General features: G+C 43.5%; 1 protein-coding gene across 1 annotated transcript; it reads left to right on the top strand.

The window, feature by feature from the left end:
• Position 1: 1 nt before the first annotated feature.
• On the top strand, positions 2 to 22580 carry UAP1L1 (UDP-N-acetylglucosamine pyrophosphorylase 1 like 1; the record flags this gene model as incomplete). The annotated part of the gene is made up of 9 exons (XM_085308366.1): positions 2 to 230; positions 11159 to 11363; positions 12920 to 13095; positions 14329 to 14501; positions 15245 to 15438; positions 16390 to 16530; positions 18080 to 18265; positions 19062 to 19128; positions 20151 to 22580. Coding segments are annotated over 9 exons (1458 nt in total), but the record flags the coding sequence as incomplete, so codon positions are not given.
• Positions 22581 to 24030: the final 1450 nt, after the last annotated feature.

The following is a 24030-nucleotide window of genomic DNA, read 5'->3' as shown; positions in this document are numbered from 1 at the left end:
GGCTCACCTGCTGCGCTTCTGGCCCGAGCTGCGTCCGGCGCAGCGCGCCTCGCTCCTCGCCTCGCTGGAGCCCGGCCTGGGCGAGCACTGCCGGCTGGCGGCGGCGGCCCGCAGCCGCGAGCGGGACCCGCTGGAGCGCCTGGACGGCCGGATGGAGCCGCTCCCCGCCGAGCTGCTGGGCAGCGTCCGCCGCAGCGACCCCGCCGCGCTGGAGCGCTGGGAGGCGGAAGGTGAGGGCGGGCGGAGGGGGCTGCGCGGCCCGCCGGGCCCTCGCCACCTCCCGCGGGAGGGTGCTGGGCCCTCGGCCCCGGGGGTCCACAGCCTTGGCCCCGGCTCCGAGGCCATTCCTGGGTCCGCCGGTCCGTGTCCCTGGGCCCCCTCTCTCCGTGCCCTTGGCCTTCTCCCTGAACTCGGCAGGCTCTGTCCGTCTCTGCCCTCCCCGCTCTCTTCCCCGGCTCCAAGTCCCCAGGGCAGTGAGGTGCCTCTCAGCCTGCCTCGGGCCTCTCTCTTTGCCTCTTCCTGCCCCTCCTCCCCCCGCACACAGGAGGACACTGTTTGTAGGCGCAGGGTAGCGAACTAAGACGATGACCAGACAAATGCAGCTGCAACCAGCGAAATCGTCCCCACTGTGAGAATGAGCTGAAACTGGAGGTGGTCCAAACTTAGGTGGTCTTCACCGGAGAGGACTGAACATGCTTCTGCCTTGTGGTTGGTGCTATCTGAACAGAAGGCAATGTGTTATTTTTTTGTGCAGCAGCAGGTCTGCCCTGGTGTTAGCAGGAGCTTGAGCAAAACACAGGGGCATACAATTGCGCTTTTATACAGTCAGGGAGCCCATCATGACCACAGTTAGTCATCTGTTCAGTTCTTGTTGCTGGGCCCCGTGGAAAAATGTTCTCTTTAAAACTCTGTTCTTTCATCAGGCCTTAGAGTCCACAGACATCACAGCTGTCAGGAAGCAAAGGTGTTTATATCCCTGAGAGCTGCTGTTTGGGGCTGTCAGCAGATTCATAAGTACACCACTTGCATAATTCAATACCAAAAATAGCAAGGTTTGTCTTAAAAAATAGAATGCGGTGTGGCGCCTGTGAAAATCTGCCAGGTCAGCTGGATCTGCCCTGGGCTGTCACGCTCCTGGTGTGAATCTGGTCTAAGTCCCTGCTATGCTGAAGTCTTCTGCTTACCAGTAGGAAGGGGGGTGAAGTTTGTGTGTGTTTGTGAAGATGCCTTCCTGCAAATACTTGGTTGATGTAGAGATCGGGATTAATACCAGAAGGATGCCCAGGGCAGAGAGCAATGTCCTGTGGTAGCACACTTGCAGTGTAGCCACTTTGCAGTGGCACTATGTTTTGTACCAGTGTTTTTTTTGTTTGTTTGTTTTTTGTTTTTTTTTTCCAGTGTCAGCAGCAGGGACAGCTGCTTTGCAAAGAAAGTCAAGCAGGAGCTGAGGGTGAATGCAAGGCAGGAATGACAGTGACCTCCCCCAACAAGGTGGCTCTTAACAGGGTCAGCCAGCAATCTAGTGATCTTTCAAGCAAGGACTTGAGGCCTGAACTTGAATACTGCACCTCAGCAAGGGATGGAGGTCCACAAACAGGCCTCTCACAGTTCTTTCTCACACCTTAGCTGTCTTCCAAGCAGTCTGATTCCAGGTTACAACAGTACCATGTTACAGCTGGCCTTGAACAGGGTAGTCAAATCTCCAGTGTGCACGGGTAGGCCACAGAGGCTGTTGGGGCACATTAATTTTCACTTTCAACTGTCAAGCACAGTAGCTGGAGAGTCATGTGGTTGGTGAGCCATGGAATAAGGCTGTGTCTTATAGGAAGAGGTGAAGCTTCCAGAGATAGGTGGGAGTTGAAAGGTTTATATTGCTGCTCAAATAAGGAGTTGCATCAAGGCATACTGGTGGTGTCCTGGACAAATTAGTGATGTGAAGGCAGTTCTCGTGTTAGGATGGGGTTCTTTCCGGGCTGTGCCAGGTAAGGCACCAGGAGAAGCTGAGTTTTGGGAGCGGAGCAAAGCAAAGTGCCATTTGGTTGATCACATGGAAGAAATAAGGGGGAGGAAAGCATCTGATAAGCTGGGGTTGCCAAATAAGATGAATGGGTGTTGGTTGAAAGAATGTTCTCCAGAAGCCTTTCTGTTCTATAAGTGGTCCCAGGACTTCAGATGCATGGTGATCCTTCCCATCTCCCTCCCCATGTGGATGTTGAGCTTGGGGTAGGACCTGGCAGGACCTATGTGACAAGTAGACTGGAGGTCTTGACCTACATTGCAGCGACTGATGTGGCTAGCCAGGCTGATGAGGTCCCATAAGCTGTTTGGGACCCCATGAGGTGCCAGGCCATCCACCATCATGTTTCATGGAGCCTGGGAGATGCCAGCAGCATTTTCTGTTACCTTGTGTGTGTGTAAAACAAAGGGGTGATGGAAGAAGTGGTGGCTGGACCTGGCCTRTGTGGAGTGGGGTAGGAGCATGTGCCTTGCCACTGTCATGTGTGTGTGACCCTCTGCTTTTTTTTTCCAGTGCAAACTTTATTTTGTTTGTGTACAAAGATACAGACATCTTTCCACACTGCAGCATTCTTTATAAAATATGACAGTTTTTGATCAACAAAAAGGCCTGACAAATCTTTTCTTTTTAATTATTTTTTTAAAAAAATGAAAGAAAAAAAAAAGACAAGAGAAACTGTAGTCCTAGAGGAATCTTCCAAATTGCAGAAAGTGTCTGCACAGCCTTGGCCTAAACCTGTGAGCAAGAATGTGGGTCAAAGAAGTAAAAATTTCCGCACAAAAGCAAAAATAGAAGTGACATAGTCACAAGGCGGAAGAAAAGCTTTTCTGCCATGTCAAACCACAAATATGGGGCTGAGCAGTTAAGAGGGACAGAAGGAGGAAATGGTGTTATCTGGCTAGAAGGCTCTGTCGCTGAGGCAGAACGCGGTGTGAGTTTTTGTGTGCTTGCAGGTAAAGGAACACAGTCCTCCTGTCCCTGGCTCTGCTCCAGAAATGCATTAACGRTGACGACCCAGGGGCCACATGTGCCGTGGTGGCCCTGCTGGCCCCGTCAGCTGAGTGTCTCTGGTTTACTACAGCATGTGGTGCCATCCCTGTATTGCTGAAGTCGCAGCAGATCTCACCAGCTCCCACAGTGGCTTCCTTTATCTGTTCAGCAAAACTGAGGTCAGGCCTTAACACAGCTCAGTGTGTGGGGCCCTGGCTCAGTGGAGAMAGCGTTGATGGGAGTTTGCAGGCAGCCTGGGATGTCTTGTTCCTAAGAGAGTGAAGAAGTTGGTTCTCATGACAGTAGGGGCATGGATCTGTGTCCAACCAAATTTTCCACCAGCAGTTCTCGCATCTCCCACTGATTTTTTTTTCTCTTGCATGCTGGATTGTGACAAGCTGAGCAGGTAGTGAGGCAACAGCACGGGTGGTCGAGCCTGATTGTGCCCGTAGAAGCAGCCCCAGAAGTGACTGTAACCATCTGGTAGTGGACCTACTAGGATGGTGCTCCCTGCCTCTTGCTCGAGGGTGCCGAAGTGAAGAGGAAAAACAATGCATGAATTTTAYGGGGTGGGTTGATCCAGATTGCTGCACAGTTAATGTAACAAATTTACCAAACTAGGAAGCTGGAAGTCCTCTTCAGCTCTGCCAGGACTGCGAAATGCTGATGCCTTGTCCACAGCAAATAAGGCAAATTGTGTGAGGTCTCCAGCCAGAATTCAGAAGGTCTCGTATGTTTGAGACTGTTAGCCCCACACAAAGGTCATTTGACATTTAAATCCAATTTGTTCTGATCCAGATTTGACCTGGAGGCAGCATTTCTGATTTCCACCAGGAGAGGGGGATGTGATTCTTCTGCTTTGCTTTGTTTTGTTTTTATGATACAGTTTAAGGCTGGAAATGAGAATCCACCCTCAGCTTTATTTCCTGGAGCAGGGCAACTGGGATTGAGACTTTGCACCGCTGAACCAGGGCTGTGTCAGCCTGGAGGCTGGCATGCCATGTGTCTCTGTGAACATTGCCTTGCCCCTGTGCAGTGTTTCAGCTGAAGCAGGGGCAGCAGCACAGGATTTCTGGGACTTATGCTTTCCTCAAAGGATGCAYGCTCTAAAAACCTTGCTTTCAATAGAATTGCTGTGATGCTGAGCTGGCCCTTATGCTAGGAACTCTGCTGCTCTTTAGCCATCTCCACTTGGCTGCTTGGTCCTCATGAGAGAGTGCTCTGATACAGCGGTTCACCCGAGAGGCTTGGTATCATCTCTGAGCTGAATTTGTGCATGATTTGCAAATGAGTATCTGAATTCCCGATGGTTTATACCAGCACTGTGTATGTCATCTTTCAAAGGGAGCAAAGACTGAATAGATGAAACTGAATTTCTTCTTGTTTCTCTTTTCCCTTTTTTGTGTTTAAAAAATGATTAACAATGTCAAGCAATCCAAAACTTATTCTTGGGAATACTCAAAGATATTTTTAAATGGTTGGAAGCACAACAAAATAAAAAACTTCCTATCTGTTGCTGTCTTTAAGATGACAAAATTTAGCCTGGACAGATTTTACTTTCTGGTTCTTAAACACAAATATTAAGAGGTCACACTTTGTAGGCAGTCTTATGGAGGATTGTGTAAATCAAGCACAGTCACTTTTACATTCTGCAAGTGTTTTTATTTTTGAAAAATAAATCTTGGGCATGGGCCTCAGCTCCCATTTCATYGGAAGGTCTGATGAGCTGTTCTGCAAAATTAAAGATTTTATTTTTCTGCTTTATTCTTCTCATGTTGATGCTGTTGTATCAGGCTGATGAAGCCTGTTCAGCAGGAGAATTCAATCTGGGCTTGCAAGATCAATCTGTACTTCCTGCAAAATCTATTTTTGTTTCACTTTATATGCAAAATAAGGCATACCATGGTATCTGTGTATAACTGCCAGCCAAGACATCTTCCCTTTTTCCTTTAGTTGAGCTTTTTATATACTTTTTTTTTTTTTTGAGAGAGAGAGAGAGAGAGTGATAAATATTTCCATTTCCTGCAGGAATGCACAACAAAGTAAGGCAGTTGTTGTGAACTTTAGTCATGGATATTAATATTTTCTACACTTGGGAAGTCAGAGCAGACTTACCTATTAATTTTTTTGGATATTCATGGCAACCTAAAACCAGAAACCTGAAATACTCTCCTGTAGTTTTAGAGTTGCCCATCAATAAGTGATGGGAAAAACAGTCCCCTTCATTATGTGCTTGCAATCAGAGAAGATTGTTCATACAGCACAAGAAATGCCTCATTGTCAAATCTCTCCTAGGAAGAAGGTGACTCTGCTGGCAATGAGGACCAAACTTCTCATGGTATCAGTAAGTGACTGCTTCAGCAAGCCCTGCGATGTAGCCATCTTCTAGGGGTCCTGGGCTATCTGCCTGATCAGTCTACTGGATTATGGAAAGAGGGAAAAAAAAGAACTGACACCACTGAGTTTATCAGTGGTATTGCTTTGAACTCAGATTCATCTYCCTTATGTCGCAGTTCTTCAGCTCCATCTGTAGTCAATGCAGGGAGAGGCAGATGCAGGGAAGTGGTTGCTAGAAGCTGAATCATCATTTGACAGTGTCCAATTTTCTCCATTCACTACATGTAAAGCTTATGTGAACTACTATCTTATCTTAGACATCTCAGTTTAAGTGAGATGATTCCAGCTCTGGTACCTTCAAATCCTGGCCAGGGATCACAGCAGCTTGTGCTGGATGTTGCCGGGCAAAGTTAGATAGGTTGGTCTTAGGCTTTTCTTGATACATGTTAAATCAAGATTTCATGTGAATAATCCATTCCTCTTAGTCACAGTCCATTGCCATGCACAAACTTACTRTTTCAGATAAGTGGCACTTGAAAGCTGAGCAATGTGGCTTGTCATGTCGGGACCAGGACATGTGTGAGTGCATTCAAGAAAACATATGTGTTCAAGAGATGCCAATATTGGAGCAAATAATGCAGCAGGGATGGAGTTGGGCAAATGACTGACTTGGTCATGGTTTGGTGACTGAATTGATATGCTTGGAGAGATGCTACTTTGGGGCTGAACTGAAAACAGCAAATGCTGAGTTAGGCCTTCAGGGAGCTTTGTTTTAAATCAATATGAAATGCTTTAACTTAACAAATTTCAGTTCTAGATTTTTTAGCTTTTTAATGGTTTTATTGCCTTTTTGAAATATTTCAAACAATTCAGAAGTGTATCATGTGGGAACTTCTTTTTAAGCTTTTTTTCCTGTAAATTTTTTCCTCTTCTAGTTTTTCTACTGGAAACTCTTGTGTCAGCTTCAGCTTGAAGGAGTGTGCCAGCCAGGAATTGCACTGCTTCGGTGCAATGTTCACATAAATTAGACCAAATTGAGAGGTGTTAGCCATGCTATCCCTGCAGTAACACAAGGCTGAGATAAGGAATAGCGGATACTATGATCTGGAGCCCAAGGAAGCAATGAGTCAAGGTAGGACTGCAATGGAAGCAGTTTGTGGAGCAGGCTCTAAACATATGCGCTATTGTTGCACTGTGACCCAATGCACTGCCTGGTGAGGATGATGCGAAGAACATCTTTATCTAGACCAGCCCTTTGTGGGATGTGGTTGAGTAGGCTGATTTTACTAACTCTAATATATTAGTCTTAAATATCAGCCCCAAACGGTTCAGACTTTTGGAAAACTCCAGGTTTGCTTACCCGGGTGACTACAGATCTCTTTGATGCAGAGAGGAAGGATGCTGCTGCCACCCTCGTAGCTGCCTTTCTTAGTTGGTACCGTGGAGCAGCAGTGTGGCATGAGTGATGCAGTGACAAGTGAGCTATGCACTCATTTGCATCCAAAGTAGCAAGCAGCTGGACTAACTGGACAGTGATGCATATATTTCACCTTCTTACCTCCTCTCTGCTTAATAGGATGCACCCATTAGGCTTACTTGACCTGAAAAGTTGCACTGGACAGCCTTGTGCTCTCGTTCTAGGGCACTTGTTCAGTCAGGGAGCAAATGTAACATGGTGACGTTCAGAGCCCTTCTTGCCATGCTTGGTCTCTGGGCCCACATCCATCTCCTATGGGTTTTTAATATGGTTGGGCATAATTGGAGAGTGACTCATCCAGCCTAGTCCTTAATCATTGAAGTGAGAAATATGTTCTTGTCTGTTAACTGTCAAGGGCTTTTCTTTACTTGGGTGCTGCTATTTATCTTGCTGTATGAGAGGCTTATCATTACTGTGAGGAGGCCAAGATTAAATCCATTCAGGGATGGATTGGCAAAGTGAGAAGCTTTTCCTTGCAGCCCAGTGAACCATCTTCGTGTTCTGGTTGAGCTCAGAGGGACTATAACACTTGCCCCTCTTTTCCTGGCATGAAGGGGAAAAGCGAATAGGCAGGATTTATGTAAATGCATCCCCACTCTTGATTATGCTCACTATTTCGGTTATAGCTGTGACTTTTTCCCCTTTTATCTGCCCCAGGACAGTGGAGTGGCTGCTAAAACAGCGTGATCAAAAAAGAAAGAGATTAACTTTTATTTCTGAGCACAATTGTTTTTCCTTCCTTTCCCTGTCGGTCATCACTACTGACCCCTCAACTGCCTTTAACACCTCTCCCCTCCATCCCTGTGGGTTAATTTGGGAGCTTTGCCCCAGACAACAAGGGCTGTGTGAGGCCAATTTCATTCCACTGCGTTTGCTCCAAGGCTCCTGGCAGGTTGTGGAGCACAGAGGTTGGCTCAGAGCTGAGCATCCCGATTTAGTTTGGTGTTAAACTGGCTTTCATTTTCCAGAATACGTATGTGTATTTGTGGAGAGGAGGAGAGGACAGGGAAGTGAAACAGGAAACTAAAGGGAAAGAAGCTTTAACCAAGGCTTGTGTTTAGTGGGGCCACATTGCTGCACCTAGGCAGGCTTGTGTGCAGAGTGCAGATCTCACTCCTTGGGCTGGTGCAACATACTTCCCCCTTGTAGCATCCCTGGCATGAGAGTTTGCTGCCTCTCTTCCCTGGAGAAGAAGTGGCTCCAGGAGGACAAGCTGTCTCCCATCTGGGACCTCACATAACGGTGTCACTGGACACCTTTGAAGAAGGTACTTCGGGGTGCCAAGTGACACTGTTGTGTATGGTCCTGGTTGAAGGAGAGCACTTGTCCTCCTGGAGCCCCTTCTCTCTGGGTCTTTTCCTTGTTGCTGGTGGTACAAGGTGCTGCCTGTCCAGACTCACATGGAAACCTGTGCTCTTTATGCTAGCCCCGTTCCATGGCTGCCTATATTTTCCTCATGTCAAGTTTCCATTAAAGGAAGACATCTTTGCATTCACCCCTTTTATGCAGACTTGGAGACTAAGGCAAGTAGCCTCTGACTCCTGTAGCACTGTAATGGATGCTGTTAGTTGGGTTGTGTGTTACTGAAAGTACTCCTCAGCACACAAAGCTCGCCAAGGCTGTTCTGCAGTGCTGCCTCTCCCATGGGTGTTAGTACTATGGGCTGGAAGGCAAGCAGTGTGCCATGTAGCAAGTAATAGCTAATACTTTTGACCCCCGCTCTATGTTTTGGTAGTCTTTTGCACTGGGGAATTCGATGGTGATGCAAAGAAATCATTAATTGCTCATGGTTTATTGCACAAGGTGAGGCTTATTTTGTCTATGTCTGGGTGTTGCAGAACTGAAACTTTAGAGCTTTGTTTTAGTACACTGTGTATCTTGCAATGCAGTTCACCCAGTGCTGTGGTCTGTGCCTTTTCAACGTCAAGTTTAAGTCCATACAAGCTTCCCCTTCTGTCCAAGGGCTGCTTGAAGCTTTGAAATCCTGAATCTTTCACCTTCAGTGCAGATTTCCTTCTAGAAAGCTCTCATAGTCCTACTTAGAGCAGGAGGTTGGACTAGAAATCTCCAGAAATCACTTCCAGCCAGCATTTCTGTGATTCTGTGAATTGTTTCAAAGGTCTGTTCTGTTTCTGCAGCAAAGTAACGACAATATTGTGTAACTGGCTTTCTTAAGTGTGCCTCAGCAGGCATTATTAACTTTTTTGGAAACAGTATATTCAGACTGAAACATGACATTATTGTTGTGGTGAGTCAAATATATCAGCTTGGGGGATGTCAATAATGTTGTCATAATGTTCTGGATAACTTAAGGGATTTTTTTTTTAATTGTATTTTTTTTATTTATTCCTGAAAGCTGGACTTTTGAACAGAATTGAAATCAAGTCAGGTTGTCACAGCAGCAATTGATATTTTCTCTCTTACTACTCAGTTTAACAGCTAATTATTTAAAGAAAAGCATAACAACAACCCATTGCTTCTTCTAATTCAGTGTCTTTGGTCCTGGTGTCTTTCAGTCCAAATTAAGATGATGATGACGATTATTATTGTTATTAGTTTAGTCCTTGGCAGATTTAAAATGATGCAAATTTGGATGTTTGTCTCCTGCTTGGAAGTTGGGGAGGAGCGTGGGTTGCTCTGGACTGTGGGGAGCAATGGCAGGCATAACTGTGCTGTAGACTTGTGTAAGATTGCAGGAGGCTCTGATTGCTACTATCCACCACCAGAGCTGTAGCTTTTTCCCTGGACAGCCTCAAAGCTCATTGCACTTGGGAGGAATGCGAAGTGTCATCTAAGAAAAAAAAAATATTTGTACCAGTTGCACATGGTGGTTACTGTGGTTCTGGCTGGAGAGAAGGCAGGGAACGTCAAAAAGAGAGTGAATTGGATGTTTATAATGTGGTCGAATTATTCCCCAAGCTTGGACTTTTCTGGTTTATCAGGAGAAATTATATTGTCTTTAACTGGACTGTGGGAGTTGCATCTTCTGCAAGCTTTGCTGTCATTGGTCCTGACTGTATCCTAATAGCAGTGGGAGCAGTACAGGTAATTGATTAAGACAGATTCCAGAAATCTCCATGTTTTCCTGAAGGCGATGAGACTCTTCCAGGATGTAGAAACGTTAGTATTAAGGGGCCTCTAGTTCAGCCTCCCGTTTGGAGCAGGACTGTACCCAACACTAGATCAAGTCAGCTATGGCTTTGTCTAGCTGAGTATTAAAAATCTAAAAGGATGGAGGTCCCCTACTTCTCTGGGATCCTATTCCAGAGCTGCACCACCTTCCTGGTAAAGAATTTTTACCCTAATGTCCAATTTGAATCTCTAAAGCTGAACTTGTGGCTGTTCCCCATTATTATGAGGTTCAACAAGGGCAAGTGCAGAGTCCTGCACCTAGGGAGAAATAGCTGTATGCACCAGTACAAGCTGGGGGGCTGACCTTCTGGAGAGCAGCTCTGCAGAGAAGGACCTGGGAGTGCCGGTGGATGGCAAGTGACCATGAGCCAGCAATGTGCCCTTGTGGCCAGGAAGGCCAACAGTATCCTGGGGTGCATTAGGAAGACTGTTGCCAGCAGGTCAAGGGAGGTGATCCTGCCCCCTTTACTCAGCCCTGGTGAGTCCACGTCTGGAGTACTGTGTCCATTTCTGGGCTCCCCAGTACAAGAGAGACATGGAGCTAGTGGAGAGAGTCCAGCGTAGGGCTACAAAGATGGTCAGAGCACTGAAGCATCTGCCCCTGCGAGAGCTGGACCTGTTTAGCCTGGAGAAGAGAAGACTGAGAGAGAATCTTATCAATGTGTATAAGTATCTGAAGGGAGGGTGTCAAGGGGATGGGGCTAAACTCTTTTCAGTAGTCCCATGTGACAGGACAAGAGGCAACAGGCACAAACAGAACCACAGGAAGTTCTGCCTGAATGTGAGGGGGAATTTCTTTACTGTGAGAGTGACGGAGCACTGGAACAGGTTGCCCAGAGAGGTTGTGGCGTCTCCTTCTCTGGAGATATTCAAGGCCCACCTGGATGCAACCCTGTCTAACATGCTGTAGGTGACCCTGCTTGAGCAGGGGAGTTGGACCAGATGATTTCCAAAGGTCCCTTCCAACCTTACTCATTCTGTGATTATACCATCCCTTACTTTAAATGAGGAAACAGATGTATCAAGGAAATGAAATAAATTAGTTAATATTGCATGAAACATCAAATTTCTCTCTGAACTTCCAACAGTGGGTCTCAAGCTTTGGCTGTTACCTGAGCTCTGTAGAAAGCCTCGAGCGTGCAGGGTGTTGATTGTCTTTAGTCTTGTGACTTTTATGTTCCTGTTGCCTTCCTTCTCCTATTCAGGTTTCCACCAGATCTCGCAGAACAAAGTGGCAGTGCTGCTTCTGGCTGGTGGTCAAGGAAGTCGCTTGGGAGTGAGCTACCCAAAGGGCATGTACGATGTGGGGTTGCCTAGTGGCAAGACCTTGTATCAGATCCAAGCAGAAAGAATCCGGAAAGTGGAGCAGCTCACCAGCCAGAGATACCACCACAAGTGTACCATCCCCTGGTAAGCGACCTGGAGCCACTGACCTACCGTACGAGGCTCTTTGCATTGCAGGCCTGCCTATGCTGTCTTCTAGAAGTGTTCTGTTAAGTGCCGTAAGAGGCATATTAGGGAAGAACCTTTGCCTTGCAAGGTTTGCAATCCCAGCAGGATTGGGGTGTGAAGGAATGAGAAGTGTGACAGGCTACAGAGCTGAGGAAACAACCCCTGCCCTTCAATTGTTGACCACTACCCTAACTRCTGTAGCATTCTGTCTTTTAAAGCACAGACCTCGAGGACAGTACAAACAACACTTTCCAGTGCCTGTTTCAGATCCTTTGAAAGAGATTTATTTGTATCTTACTTTCTCAGAGTTGTGTGCAGAGGGAGAGATCGCCGAGTGCTCACCTTCCTTGACCTTCACCCTGCCCTTATGTCCTATTTCTACCACAACAAAGAACTTTTCACCTCACAATGGTAAATGCCTGTCATGCTCCATTTTTAGGCCACCTCCTGCTCTTATTGCAGAAGGAAAATGTCACAAAATGACACCTAATTCTAAGAGCTGACTGCCTGCTCTCCTGGCTGCTAATAGCTTTCAAAGGCCTCCAGGGTTTGGGAGAGAAAGAGCATACATGCCTAGGATCTTCAGGRTAGCCCATTCTCTTTTACAAATTGGTGACCGAAGGTAATTCAGCTCCAGGTTGTACATCTCTTAATCCATATAACTGTGACCTGAACTACAAATGCTCCCACCTCTGATACTGCTAGAAGTAAATTGGATTATTTGCAGAATGCAAACTTTGTTGATACCCTTTAGAACTTCCCTGCCATGGGCTGAAGAGGCAGATTACTGCTACAGTATGCCAGAGGCCAGTTCATGCTGTGCTACAAGGATGTAAATCAGTGTTTTCGTGAGGTCCAAGTTCTCTTATTTAAGGCGCAGATACCCTAGTATGCTGGCAGAGGACTCTATAATCCTATAGCAATAGTGATTGGAGAAGTGCTTTGTAGGGAGCTGGCGAATATGGCTCTTAGCCATTGCTGAAGAAAGCAAATAGCAAAGACAGAGACACAGGAGGAGTTTGGAGGCCAAAGGAGAGGACAGAAATAGAGAAGCTTAAGAGAAAAAAAAAGATCATACAGCTAACATCTGAAAATGCTGCTCTTCACCTTGGCATAGAAGAGGCACTGGCAGACTTTAGAGGTTCTGGAGATTCACAGCTAGTTCTCAGTACCTGGTGCAGATCAGTCCTTCTTTAAACTCTTAATATCTACAGTGGATGAGGCTGTTCTACTGTCTCTTGTACTGTCTCTTGCCTCACTGTCCAACTCACCTGGATATCTATGTCATTTGTGAGAGGGAAGGGCTCTTGCACAAGACCCCATGCAGCCTTCTGGCAGGCTGAGTTTTGGAAGAAAGCTCTCCTGCCTAGGTATGTACCATAGAATATTGAATTGTCTCTCATATGATACTTATTCTTTTTTCCCCATTTATATTCCGTCTGTAGTTTTGCCTTTTGCTTGCATTTTCCTTTTATTTGTGATTTGTTCTTTGCTCAGCATCTGTTCTTGCCCAGGTACATTATGACAAGTGAGTTCACCTTGGGGCCTACAGAAGAATTCTTTGCAGAACACAACTACTTCAATCTGGATAAGTCCAATGTGATTATGTTTGAACAGAGGATGCTGCCAGCTGTCACCTTTGATGGGAAGGCCATCTTAGAGGAGAAGGGGAAAATTGCGATGGCTCCAGGTACCCAGCTGTTCACTTTGGATTGGCACAGTAATGTAAAATCTGTTGATAATTACTGCCAGCTATCACCAGCCTTGTCGCACAGGAGCATTCTTTTGGAGGTCAATGTTAATGCTTCTGATTAGTGTGGGAGGGTTCAACTGAATGTTTTCAGGATGGTAATCAAGAGTGTAGCAGTTTCCATTTAGTTTTTGCTGGAGATTTGTCCACACCATACACTTTTTTTTATCAAAGCCTGGGAACATGGGCAGAATTAGAAGGACTGGGGTCGCTGCAGGCTAAGAATGACATGCTCTGGCAGGTCTGTGTATACACAAGATGAGGTCTCTGAGTGAAAGTCACTGCCTGCCAGGGGTGAAACTGCAGGGGAGCAGTGTGCGCTCCTCACTGCACACACTACTGGCTCTGGGCTTGTGGTCCATCAACAGAGCCATGCTGTCAGGCTAGGGAGAAAGTTCACCTGGTTGAAGGCTCTCATTCAAGGCTGATAGCTGTAAATGGCAAAAAATTCAGCAAGAAGACAAACTTTTGGCAAAATGATTGAAATACCTCACCTTGAACAGTAGTTCTCCCCTTCTTTCAACCTGGACATGATAAGAAAAGCGGCGAAGGCATCCCAGTGAGGACTAAGTTGCAGTAATGTGTTTTTGTGGCTGTGTGATGACTTTCCTGAGCTGACAGGAGTGTCAAAGAAGGAACCATGAAAGGGTGATCTGTGTTTGCTGAACAAATGTGCAGGTGTCTCTTCTGCAGCTGGAGTTCAAACCTTCAAAGAAGATAGTAGGTTGGGAGGAGGGGGAATCATTTATCACATGTAATAAGATTTATGTTAGTCTTTTCTCCCAGGCTGAATTTTAAACATGCTTTTGCTCTGTACTGGATGACAAGAAATGTAATAATCCTCTGCTACCCTCTGTATAGTGCTTTACTCTTTAGCATTTTCCCTCTAAGGATCTTAAAACACTTCATAAAGTCTCATAATATTTTTCTGTGAGGTTGATATACACAGTCACACTTTACAGATGAGGAAGCTGGGATATGGAAAGAAACTAAGTTGCATGAACTGAGTCTGTGGCAGCACTGGGAATAAAATCTAGTAGCATTTACTCTTGGCCTGAGCATGTACTGCTAGAAAACATTTCCTGCTCTGTAGTTTTTGGTCTGAAGATGTTAATCACAAAAACCACATTGTCACTAATGAAACAGGGCCTTCTCTTTTCTCTTGCATTATAGATGGCAATGGTGGCTTATATCGTGCTTTGATGGATAATAAGATCTTGGATGACATGAAACAGCGTGGTATCCAGTATGTCCATGTATATTGTGTGGACAATATCCTCATCAAAATGGCAGATCCAGTCTTCATAGGCTTCTGTGTTTCCAAAAGGGCGGATTGTGGTGTTAAGGTGAGGTAGTGCTAATAGACCATTTCTCCACTGAGAATTAAGGTCCAATTGTGCTCGTAAGCTGTTGGGTAGGGTGACCTTGGATATACTACGTTATTAAACCTCTGACAAGAAGGCTGGAAAAGAGCAAATTTAGACATGACAGCCTGAACTACAAGTAGTAACTGCTTGCTGCCAATGCCATATGCAGAGTATGTCCCTATAGGCTAAAAGCTTTATTGGCTGGGGCACATTTTATAGACGTACATTTTAGTTTAATCCAAGCATTCTTTTTATCCCACTGTGGAAAATGGGAAAAACCAAACCAACCTGATTTGAGACTCTAAAGTAGCAGGCTTTTGATGTTTATAAGGAAAGATTTATATTGCATTAATCATTAACGCTGTTCATGCAGACAGGGAGCTGAAAGCTAAGAGCTGTAAAGATTTTTCGTTTAATGCTGGGCCCCAGTTAACAGTCCTTGATCACAGAACTGCTCTGAAGAATGCTGTTTTCTTGTAACTGTGGTCTGCCCTCTGAGCAACTGTTTAATTAAGTGGTTGAGTCCTGGTTCTTATGCCAGGCTGTGGGGGCAAAATACGCTTTCAGGCTGCTCTGTATACTCAGCACTGTCATGTTTGTGCTCTTGAAGCACTGGAGAATCAGCATGTAACAGAGCTTTGAAGGGTAGATTGCATGTGGGAGGTGGCTTAGGGCTTGGTTTTTCTTCCTCTTTGTCATAGCCTTTTGCCCTGTGGCTGCAGGTGGTGGAGAAAGCCTATCCCACGGAGCCTGTTGGGGTAGTGTGCCTTGTGGATGGGATCTGTCAGGTGGTGGAGTACAGTGAGATCAGTGTGGAGACCGCACAGCAGCAAAGCCCTGATGGGAGGCTGATGTACAGTGTTGGCAATATCTGCAACCATTTCTTCACGGTTGATTTTCTGCAGACAGTGGCCGAGTAAGTTCCAGCAGACCTGTCAGGCAGCTGTGCAGCCTCAAAATACCTTCAAGAGCGGGTATCTCAGTTTCTCACTTGGTAGTTTCAGTTGTGGGTACATCCTGCTCTGCTATTCACCTCCTCTCTTTTCCAGGTTGCTCAGAACAGCTGTATCTGCTTTCTGACAGCTCCAGTATGCTCTTTAGGCCTTATCTGATAGACAGATTGCATGCTTTGTGGCTAAATCAACTGGGATATAGCAGAGCTTCCTGGGCCTGCAGGGGTGAGGAGCCATGTGGGTGCAGTGTGGTGATGCAGCAAAATATTCAGGGCTTTTAATGGGAGTTTCATCCATGCTGTCCCTTGAGACAACAGAGGTTGGGGGAATGAGTGAAACTGGAGATTCTGCAGCCTTCAGTTGAGGATATGATACTAGGCATTCAGAAAGCAGTTCTTTTCCCTTAGATCTGGTGCTGATTCAGGGCATGTTGGGGATACTGGTCTGTTGTGTTGGTTGTCTCTATGGATGAATATAGTTTAAAAATGTGGGGATAGTTATGGGGGGAGAGGACTTCACTTCTGTCTAGTCTTGAGGCAGACAACCTTCTTGAAGAGCCTGATCCATCTTTGTGTGAGGATCTGCTCTAGTATACTATCATCCTGCTCAGATAATACCTTTTCTTTCTCTGCCTGTGATTTCAACCAGATACAAGGTCCTTCTTTACCTCCTGCTTTACCCAATTATGTTGCATTGGTGCAGGTGTGGTTTGGCCACTGCTCCCCACCACACAGGTGGCTGGATTGCTCTGGTCAGTGAAATATTTCCTGGACATATTTGGAAAGGACAGTATCTATAGCAGTCAAGATATTATCAAGAGTAGTAATAAGCCATCTCTTTCCCAGAAAAGTAGTAGTTCTCTCAAAGTGGGCATGAATTAAATGAACTTGTTTCTTCTCCTCTTGCCCTGGCAGGAAATTTGAGCCCCAGCTGAAGCATCATGTAGCCATAAAGAAGGTGCCCTACATTGACGAGGAGGGAAATCTGGTAAAGCCGCTAAAACCAAACGGGATAAAGCTGGAGAAGTTTGTATTTGATGTGTTCCAGTTCTCTAAGTTAGTGACAGATGTGAATCTTTCTTTTTTTTTTTTTTTTTTTTTTCTTTCTCGATGTTTGTTTGAATGACTGTAGGTTGTAACAGGCGTTGACAGGGAGTACATGGTTTGTGGGTGGCTTGTTAAGAGACTGTTGCATCTACCAATCTTTCCCAGCATGACAGTAACTCCACAGATTCTAAAAGGTGCATTCACAGAGCCATTGGCAGCAGCCAGGCTTGCTCTGACTATGCTCCAAGAACCATTTGTTCCATGGAGGATGGCTTGGCTGGCTGAGCCTCTACTAACTGTACAAAAGGAGAAAAAGAAAGCAATATAAAGGCCTGTGTTTGAGTATTTCAACCCACAGAAATCAGCTCTTGCAGAATTTTGGCTTCCCTAGCAACTGCAGCTCTTACTACATTTTAAGTGCATGTTAAACCAAGGCTCAGTTCATACCCTTTGTGCTTAGAAAACTGGTTGCCTAAGCTCCATGGGGCCAAGTTACTGTTGCTGTGGGAACTGTAAGCGTAGAATTGCCAGACTCTAAAACGTAGGAGAGAGCGTTTGTTCCATAGCGGTAATGCAGTCTGAGATACTTTGTTTTTAGAAGATGGTGGGAGTCTAGTTTGGGAATCTCCCATATAATATTGGGTATAGTTATTCTTGGGTTTAGAGAGATTTACTTCAGAATCAGGCAGCTCAAGATTTGAACTCTAGTCGCCACTTCCTGGTATGCATTCAGTAATGAAATAGCATAATAAAGGCAAAATTAGCCTGATGAAAACAGACCTAATTTGAGGGTTTTAAAGGCGCTCATTTGCAAGCAGTGATTTCTTTGTGTGCTTTGTTAATGCAAAAACAACTTGGCAGATGCTCTTCACACTTGAAATGCAGAAACATGTAGATGTTGTTGTGGTATTTTTATTTGCATTCCCATTTCTGGTAAACAGCTGTACTAGCATTTGACAGTGACTTCCTAAAGTTGCTAATTCATACCTGGAAACTGATTTCCCTGGTTCATCCTTGCCCACAGACTCCTACATGGAGTGACCACTTTTTGCAGCAGGGAGGTTGTGCTCTAAAGTGAGCTGCATATCTTGTTTCAGAGCAAAATTATCCTAAAGACTGACCACCTGCAGTGCAGCCTGCATCCTAGCTTCAGACATCACTGCTGTCTCCTCCCTGTCTTGCTTATTATCCTCTTAGTTGAGGCTTTTTGTCCAGAAAGCCTTCTAATCTCTGGAAAGATTTCTGTGGGAACTCTGGAGAATTGTTGCTGCTTCTGTCATCTGTGCACAGTTCTTTGGGGTCAGAAGGCTGCTGTTATGTTCCCTAGGAGTCTGGGCTTCTAGTTGGATGCTTATGTCGTCAAACCATGGCACTCCTTTGCCCTCTGGGTCGGAGGTGGACTTTCCTTAGCTTAACACTGCCGAAGGATGCATATGTAACTGCTCCCTACAACGTGCATGAGCCTTTCCCATGGAAGATGTAGCTGCTGTTTTTTGACAACAGAACTGATGGCTAGCTTTGTTTTTCATTATTACTGTTTTCTCTCCTTTGCTGGTAGGAATTCCGTGGCATTTGAAGTTGTGAGAGAAGAGGAGTTCTCGCCATTAAAAAATGCAGACACGGCTGACAAAGACACTCCTACCACTGTTCGRCAATCCCTCCTGGTCCAGCACTACCGCTGGGCTCTCAAGGCTGGGGCCAAATTTGTGGATGAAAATGGTTGCAGGATACCAGAGAAACTCAGGTGTGAACCTTCATGACCTACTTTAGCTTCTCTGTCTGTGATTGCCTGTCCTTTGCAGCTGTGTACACTGTGCTCCACAAAACTGGGCATCTCTGTAATCACGTGGTAACTTAGCATGACTTCTGTTCAGCAGACTTTTTCTGAACAGCTGGAGATCAATGTCTATTACTGCTCCTGCTTCGTTACTGGTTAGAAATACTGTAGACAATAATATGCAAATAACTCTGTGCTTTAACTCCAACAGATTCCTGCCTTTAGGGTAGTGAGCTGACTCCTCCTATAGCAACTCTGGCACAGTGAGACCACTGCCTTAGGTAGAGGCAATCCCTTTTAACATTCAGGATTTAGTCAGCCCAAGGAATTGTAATTTGTAGCCATCACCATCTTTTCTGAATATGGCCCTAGTACTTAAAGCCCAGTAGCAGTCTCAGATGGGCATAAATATCAGCTATTATACAGCAATTGCCGCTTCAGATACATTCTGTGTCACAATGAATGAAAAGCTGTGTTTACTCTATGGGTTATTAGTTCATCAGCTCATAATTTAATAACCTATAAGCTGTTTGTGTTATTTGAAAAGCACCTCTTTAAAAATCACTTGCTTGCTTGATGGGAAATAGTTGGTACCTGCTAGTTCCTTTTTATTTCCACAGTTCTGGGTCAAATCATGTCTGATGCTTGTGAATTTAACCTCTCTCTTACCCTTCTAGATGTCCTGTTCTTGCTGAACTGTCAAAGAAAGCATGCTATTTTATAAGTATAGCAAAAAATTAAAATCCTGTTTTCTCTTCTTTAGTCTCTCAGGAACTGAAGATCCTCCTGCTGTATGTGAGATTTCTCCAATAGTGTCTTACTCTGGAGAGGTGAGGATAATTATCTAGGGAGATATTTTTAAGAGACAGCATGTATGTATCTGATTTCCTGCCAAATGCAGGGGATTTCTTTAGCCTGTGTTTGCCAAGAAATAGTAAGATCAAGGTAGCCTGGACTTGAGCTCTGTGTTACATTCCTAATTCCACTATGGTTTACAGTTCAGCAGTTTGCTCCCTCTCTCTGTATCTCAGTTTTAACCATCTGTAAAATGAAATTTGTAATGAAGCTGCACAGTTTCATTAAAACTCACAAGTACTTTGAGATCCTCTGAATGAAAAGAATCACAGAAGTGCAAAATGCGTGGGGTTACTGTATATGGCTGTGTACTAATTTGCGCTAGTGATCCCTCCCACAGTGAGTGAATACTAAATAAGAAAGCATGGTATGTGCATTGTCTTGAGAGAAAGCACATTTTAGAACAGATTTCTGAAATTTTTTCCCCTAAAATTAATTGGTCCTGAGAAAGCTACTTCCATTTAACACTGTGAAGTGCCTTTGGATGTTGGACAGACAGGCTGAGAAATAGTGGATTATAGAAGGATAGATGGGGGACAATGGGAAAGGGTATTCATAAAGCTTCACACGTTATCTTTGCTGGGTTTTTTTTGCCTGGGGATAGCTAATTTATCACAATAAATGTATTATAAAAACAAAATGAAGGCAAGGCAATTTAATTTGACTCTTCTAGGACCGCGAGGACTGTTCTTTAACATGAGTTAAGGAGAGTAATCACAATATGAGTTAAAAACATACCTTCCTCTCTTCCATCCTGGGAAGACTTATTTCTGAAATGTTTTGTGGTTCATCTGTGTTTCTCCATCATGAACTCATCATGTAGTTAAACTCTTTCCATCTCTGTCATACTGTAACATGTCACTGGGGAAACTGTTGCTGTTGTCTGTCCTTTCCATGACCTTTAGGTAGTCAGTAATCCTTTGAGAACTTAAAAATAGTGCAGGTAACCAGGCTAATGTGTTTACAGCTTAACTGTATTGTTTTTGCACATTCTCAGGGTCTGGAGGAGTACATGAAGAACAAAGACTTCTGTTCTCCCTTTATACTCGATGAAAACAAAGCGGAAATGCTAAGAAATTCTTGAAGAGGAGGGACGACTTTCCCCCCTCAAATCTGATGTATATCCAGTATGGGAACTGACATGACTAAAATGTCAGCTATTAAGTGGGCTATGAGAAATTGCTTTGTGTTATTGGATAGATGCCAAATCCATGTAGCAGTTGTGTTTACACACACTTGTATCCACTCCGTTGTTTGGTAATTTTGATGCCTATGCCTTTTTACCTTGACCTGTTTTATAGACTTAGATATGAATGAAGATTAAAGCCTTCCAGATACCAAACAGATTTTACATTTCTTTTTTGTTGCATGTACAAATACACAAATCAGCCGATCAGGACATAATCAATCTAATTTGCATTCAAGAAGTTTAAATCTCTACAGTGCCTTGCTAGGTATCTTTTTCGTATTGTTATTTTTTCTCCTTTTTTTGAAGTTGTGAGCACAGATAAAGCAGGATTAGTGGGAGGCCCCACCCTGAAAATTTTTGAATGACTTTGCACAAGGGCTCTTGCTCACAGATGTGTCTCTTCCCTCATCCTGTGCAGATTAGAAGATCCAATTCAGCAGTTACATTCTCTGATGTATTTATACAGAGGCATTTGATGTAGGTAGGGATGCTGCTATACAAAGTATTGCTTGAGATACAAACTTTAAAGCAGAACAGACAGGTTTGCACTGCTAAGCTTGGTGGTGGCATTCCAAGAAAATCTAAGTAAATGTGCAGCTTAGGATTGTGCTTTACAGCTGTAACGACCTGTTTATTTTAAAACAAGATGGTAAGAAATATTTTTACAGCAACCCTTTGCTCTTCTAGTCTTATGCCAAACATTAATTTTGCTTTTCATGTTTTTCATTACTATATATTGTATCCCTAACAGGGGGATTCTTTTTAAGTGCCTGAAAGAAGTAAGAGGAACAAATCCTGATTGCAAAATTTAATGCTTAACCAAAAGCAAAAAAAAAAAAAAAAAAAATTATCCACAAATTTTTACTTTTAATATAAACAGTAAAACACCAGCCTCTGCCTTTATAGTTTCTGGGCAGGTAGTTTTCCAGCAGCTTTCACCTGTGAAAATAGATGCCTTCCCTTTTAAAGATTTTACTAACCACAACATAAGGTTAAGTATCAGATAACTGAGGATGCTAATTGTTAGAACGTATGTAGCAAATTGACTTTATGCTGGCTGAGGGATCCCGGGATAGCTCAGGTATACAGCTTGATTCTTCATGTCTAGTCTTAGGACATTGCCTCTTGGTAGACTTGTCATGTGGGTACCTGCTGCTATGAAACCTGTGCTGAACATCATTTCATGGGCTTACAAAAACAAAAGGTGATCTGATCTGTGTCCCTTAGGGAAGACTCTTCAGGTGCATTGCTGGATAGAATTTGGCTGATGAGCATACTGTACTCCTTCCCTAAAATCAGGTGTTAAGGAAAGGCAGTGAGGAAGATGACTCATCTGGATAGTTTTATTTCATGCATCTGCTTCTGCTAAGAAATTGTTGTTGCTATTATGAGGAATAAATATTTCAAATAACTAGTGGTGGTTTTGTGAAATTCTTTATACGAAGCCACATTCAGAATGTTGGTGAAGTTTAAAAATAGCTTTGAGAGTAATTATAACTTATAAGTAGGCTCAAGTTTTCTAGAGAAAGCATCTAAATGTCAATGGCAGAATTTTCAAGTATAAGCTGTATCTGCATATATACAAGTAAATAGCCTTTTGCACCTGCAGATCAGCTAATTACAGTTCTGATTACCTCATTCTGCATCTGTAATTGGTAGATGTCATTTTTAGTATAAATTACACATTTGCCTTTGACATTCAATTCTGTAATTTCTGTTGCACAATCTTACCATGGTCATTCCATTCATATCAGTCAAGTTTTACATCTGAGAACAAATTGCACTGTATCTTTGTTACTATTGTTTGTCAAATCAGACACAGGATTGTTTTAAATCACACTGTGCTATAAAGAAAGCATGTTTCTTTTGCTCTTTCTAAAATGCTTTCTCTTTTGAGATTGAATTGCAGTTCAGCCCTATGTTCTTTGATCTTGTAAACACTGAGCTGCTGACGTGATTTTTAGAGGTTCTTTTCAAGGAGGAGCTGAATTAGAATACTGAATGTCCTTTGTGTTGTTTTTTTTTTTTCCTTATGACATTTTAAGCTGGAATATTAAAAATTTTTGAGGGAACTGAAAATAAAAAATGCCATGTCTGTAATAAAATAATTATGTCATGCACTGTGAAAAGAAGAAAAAGTATATGAAACAAAGGGAAGTCCCATACTGCCGTACTATTCCAGAAACTTTTGAAAACTTAAGCATTTTTATAATAAAGATATTACCATGGTTTCTATAATGTGTCTATCTGTTTCTTGTTTGTGAAAAAAATCCTTGTGTTTGTCCCTACACATTATGGATGTTGTCACCACAGCTGTAAAACACTATCATTGATGCCATAGCTGGATGGTGTAATGCCTGTATTTCAAACTTAGAAGGTGATGTGGAATTCAGGAGCATGTAATATCAGAAGAAGTTTGACTTTGTGGCATGTAGTGGTTTTTTAATTATTATTTTATTTTATTTTTTATGAGAATACTGTCTTCTCCCCTGTAGCATTATTTTTTTTCCAAACTTAACAACTTAATTTGTGGCGGGATAACAATTCTGCAGGGGAGAGAGATTAGTTGTCAGTATTGTGCCTATTTCTTTTATTTAAAGTAGCCATGAGTGCTATAGGTCTGAGTCAGGCTTTTACAGCTGTTACTTAGGTAATGAGGTATGCTGAGCATAGTGTGTAACAACCTTTCTGCTCTGTTTCTCTTCAATAGTCATATTTTTTTAAAGAGTCTCTATTTATAGAACAATAGGGGAAGTTTTGTATTTTTTTTTCACRGTTGACAGATTGTCTCCTGCCTTGTTGGGGTTTAGTGCTGTTATGACCCAACAAATTTCAAAAGTGAATATTCCTTCTTCCTTATCAACTTCATCCCACGTTTTTCTCTTTGCATCTATATGAAGGTTGCTAGAGGGATTCATTTTTTTTTTCTTTTAAGCATTTTAAGCTAATTGAATGGGTAGTTCCCTGTGATAGGGAAATAAATACTAAAAAATAACAATTAATGTTTCAGGATTCTTTTAAGTTGTTCCTGTACTTCTTTATGCAGAGTTTTCATACCTACCAAAAAAAATTTTTTTTGCCTGTTTAGTTTTTTTTTAATCATGAAATGCTCAACCCCCATCTTTCCTCTCCAGTTTTCATTTTTATCTGGAAATCTAATGCATGGTGGATTCTCAATTTATAGGCTCAGATGATGTATATTGAACACACTGTCATGTACACCTGAACGTGAATTTAGTGCCAGCATGACCATAATGCTCTACTCTAGAGCAATAGTCCATGGCTGCACCAATATTTTCTTTTTCTCGTTAGACTATGAACAGAAGGAACAGTTCCCTGTTCCTCTATATCCACTGATAATGTTCTTCCTCCTCCCTAGTGAAGATGCAGAGCAGAACAATTTGCATGTGGGGTCCATGAAGGCCTCTAGGTCTGTGGAGAGAAGGAGATGAGGGGAGGAATTGTGTGGGATAAGTGGATCCTGCCATAGGAAATTTGTGTAACAAAACTCAGCACCAGACAGTAGAAAACTGTCTATTTATTTATTTACAAAACTGCTTAAGTTGACTTTTACCCACTCACACTCATTTTCTTGTAGATACCATTCCTGCAGTATCACACCCACATGCTCACATGCACTGAGGCCCATTTTTCTCAAGTTGTCTGACCAGGGCTGTTTGTGTGTGAT

The sequence above is a fragment of the Rhea americana genome, unplaced genomic scaffold, assembly GCF_003343005.1.
Source record: "Rhea americana isolate MKP2758 unplaced genomic scaffold, rheAme1 scaffold_273, whole genome shotgun sequence".
Classification (NCBI taxonomy): Eukaryota; Metazoa; Chordata; class Aves; order Rheiformes; family Rheidae; genus Rhea; species Rhea americana.
This window is presented reverse-complemented; position numbering and strand designations above follow the sequence as displayed.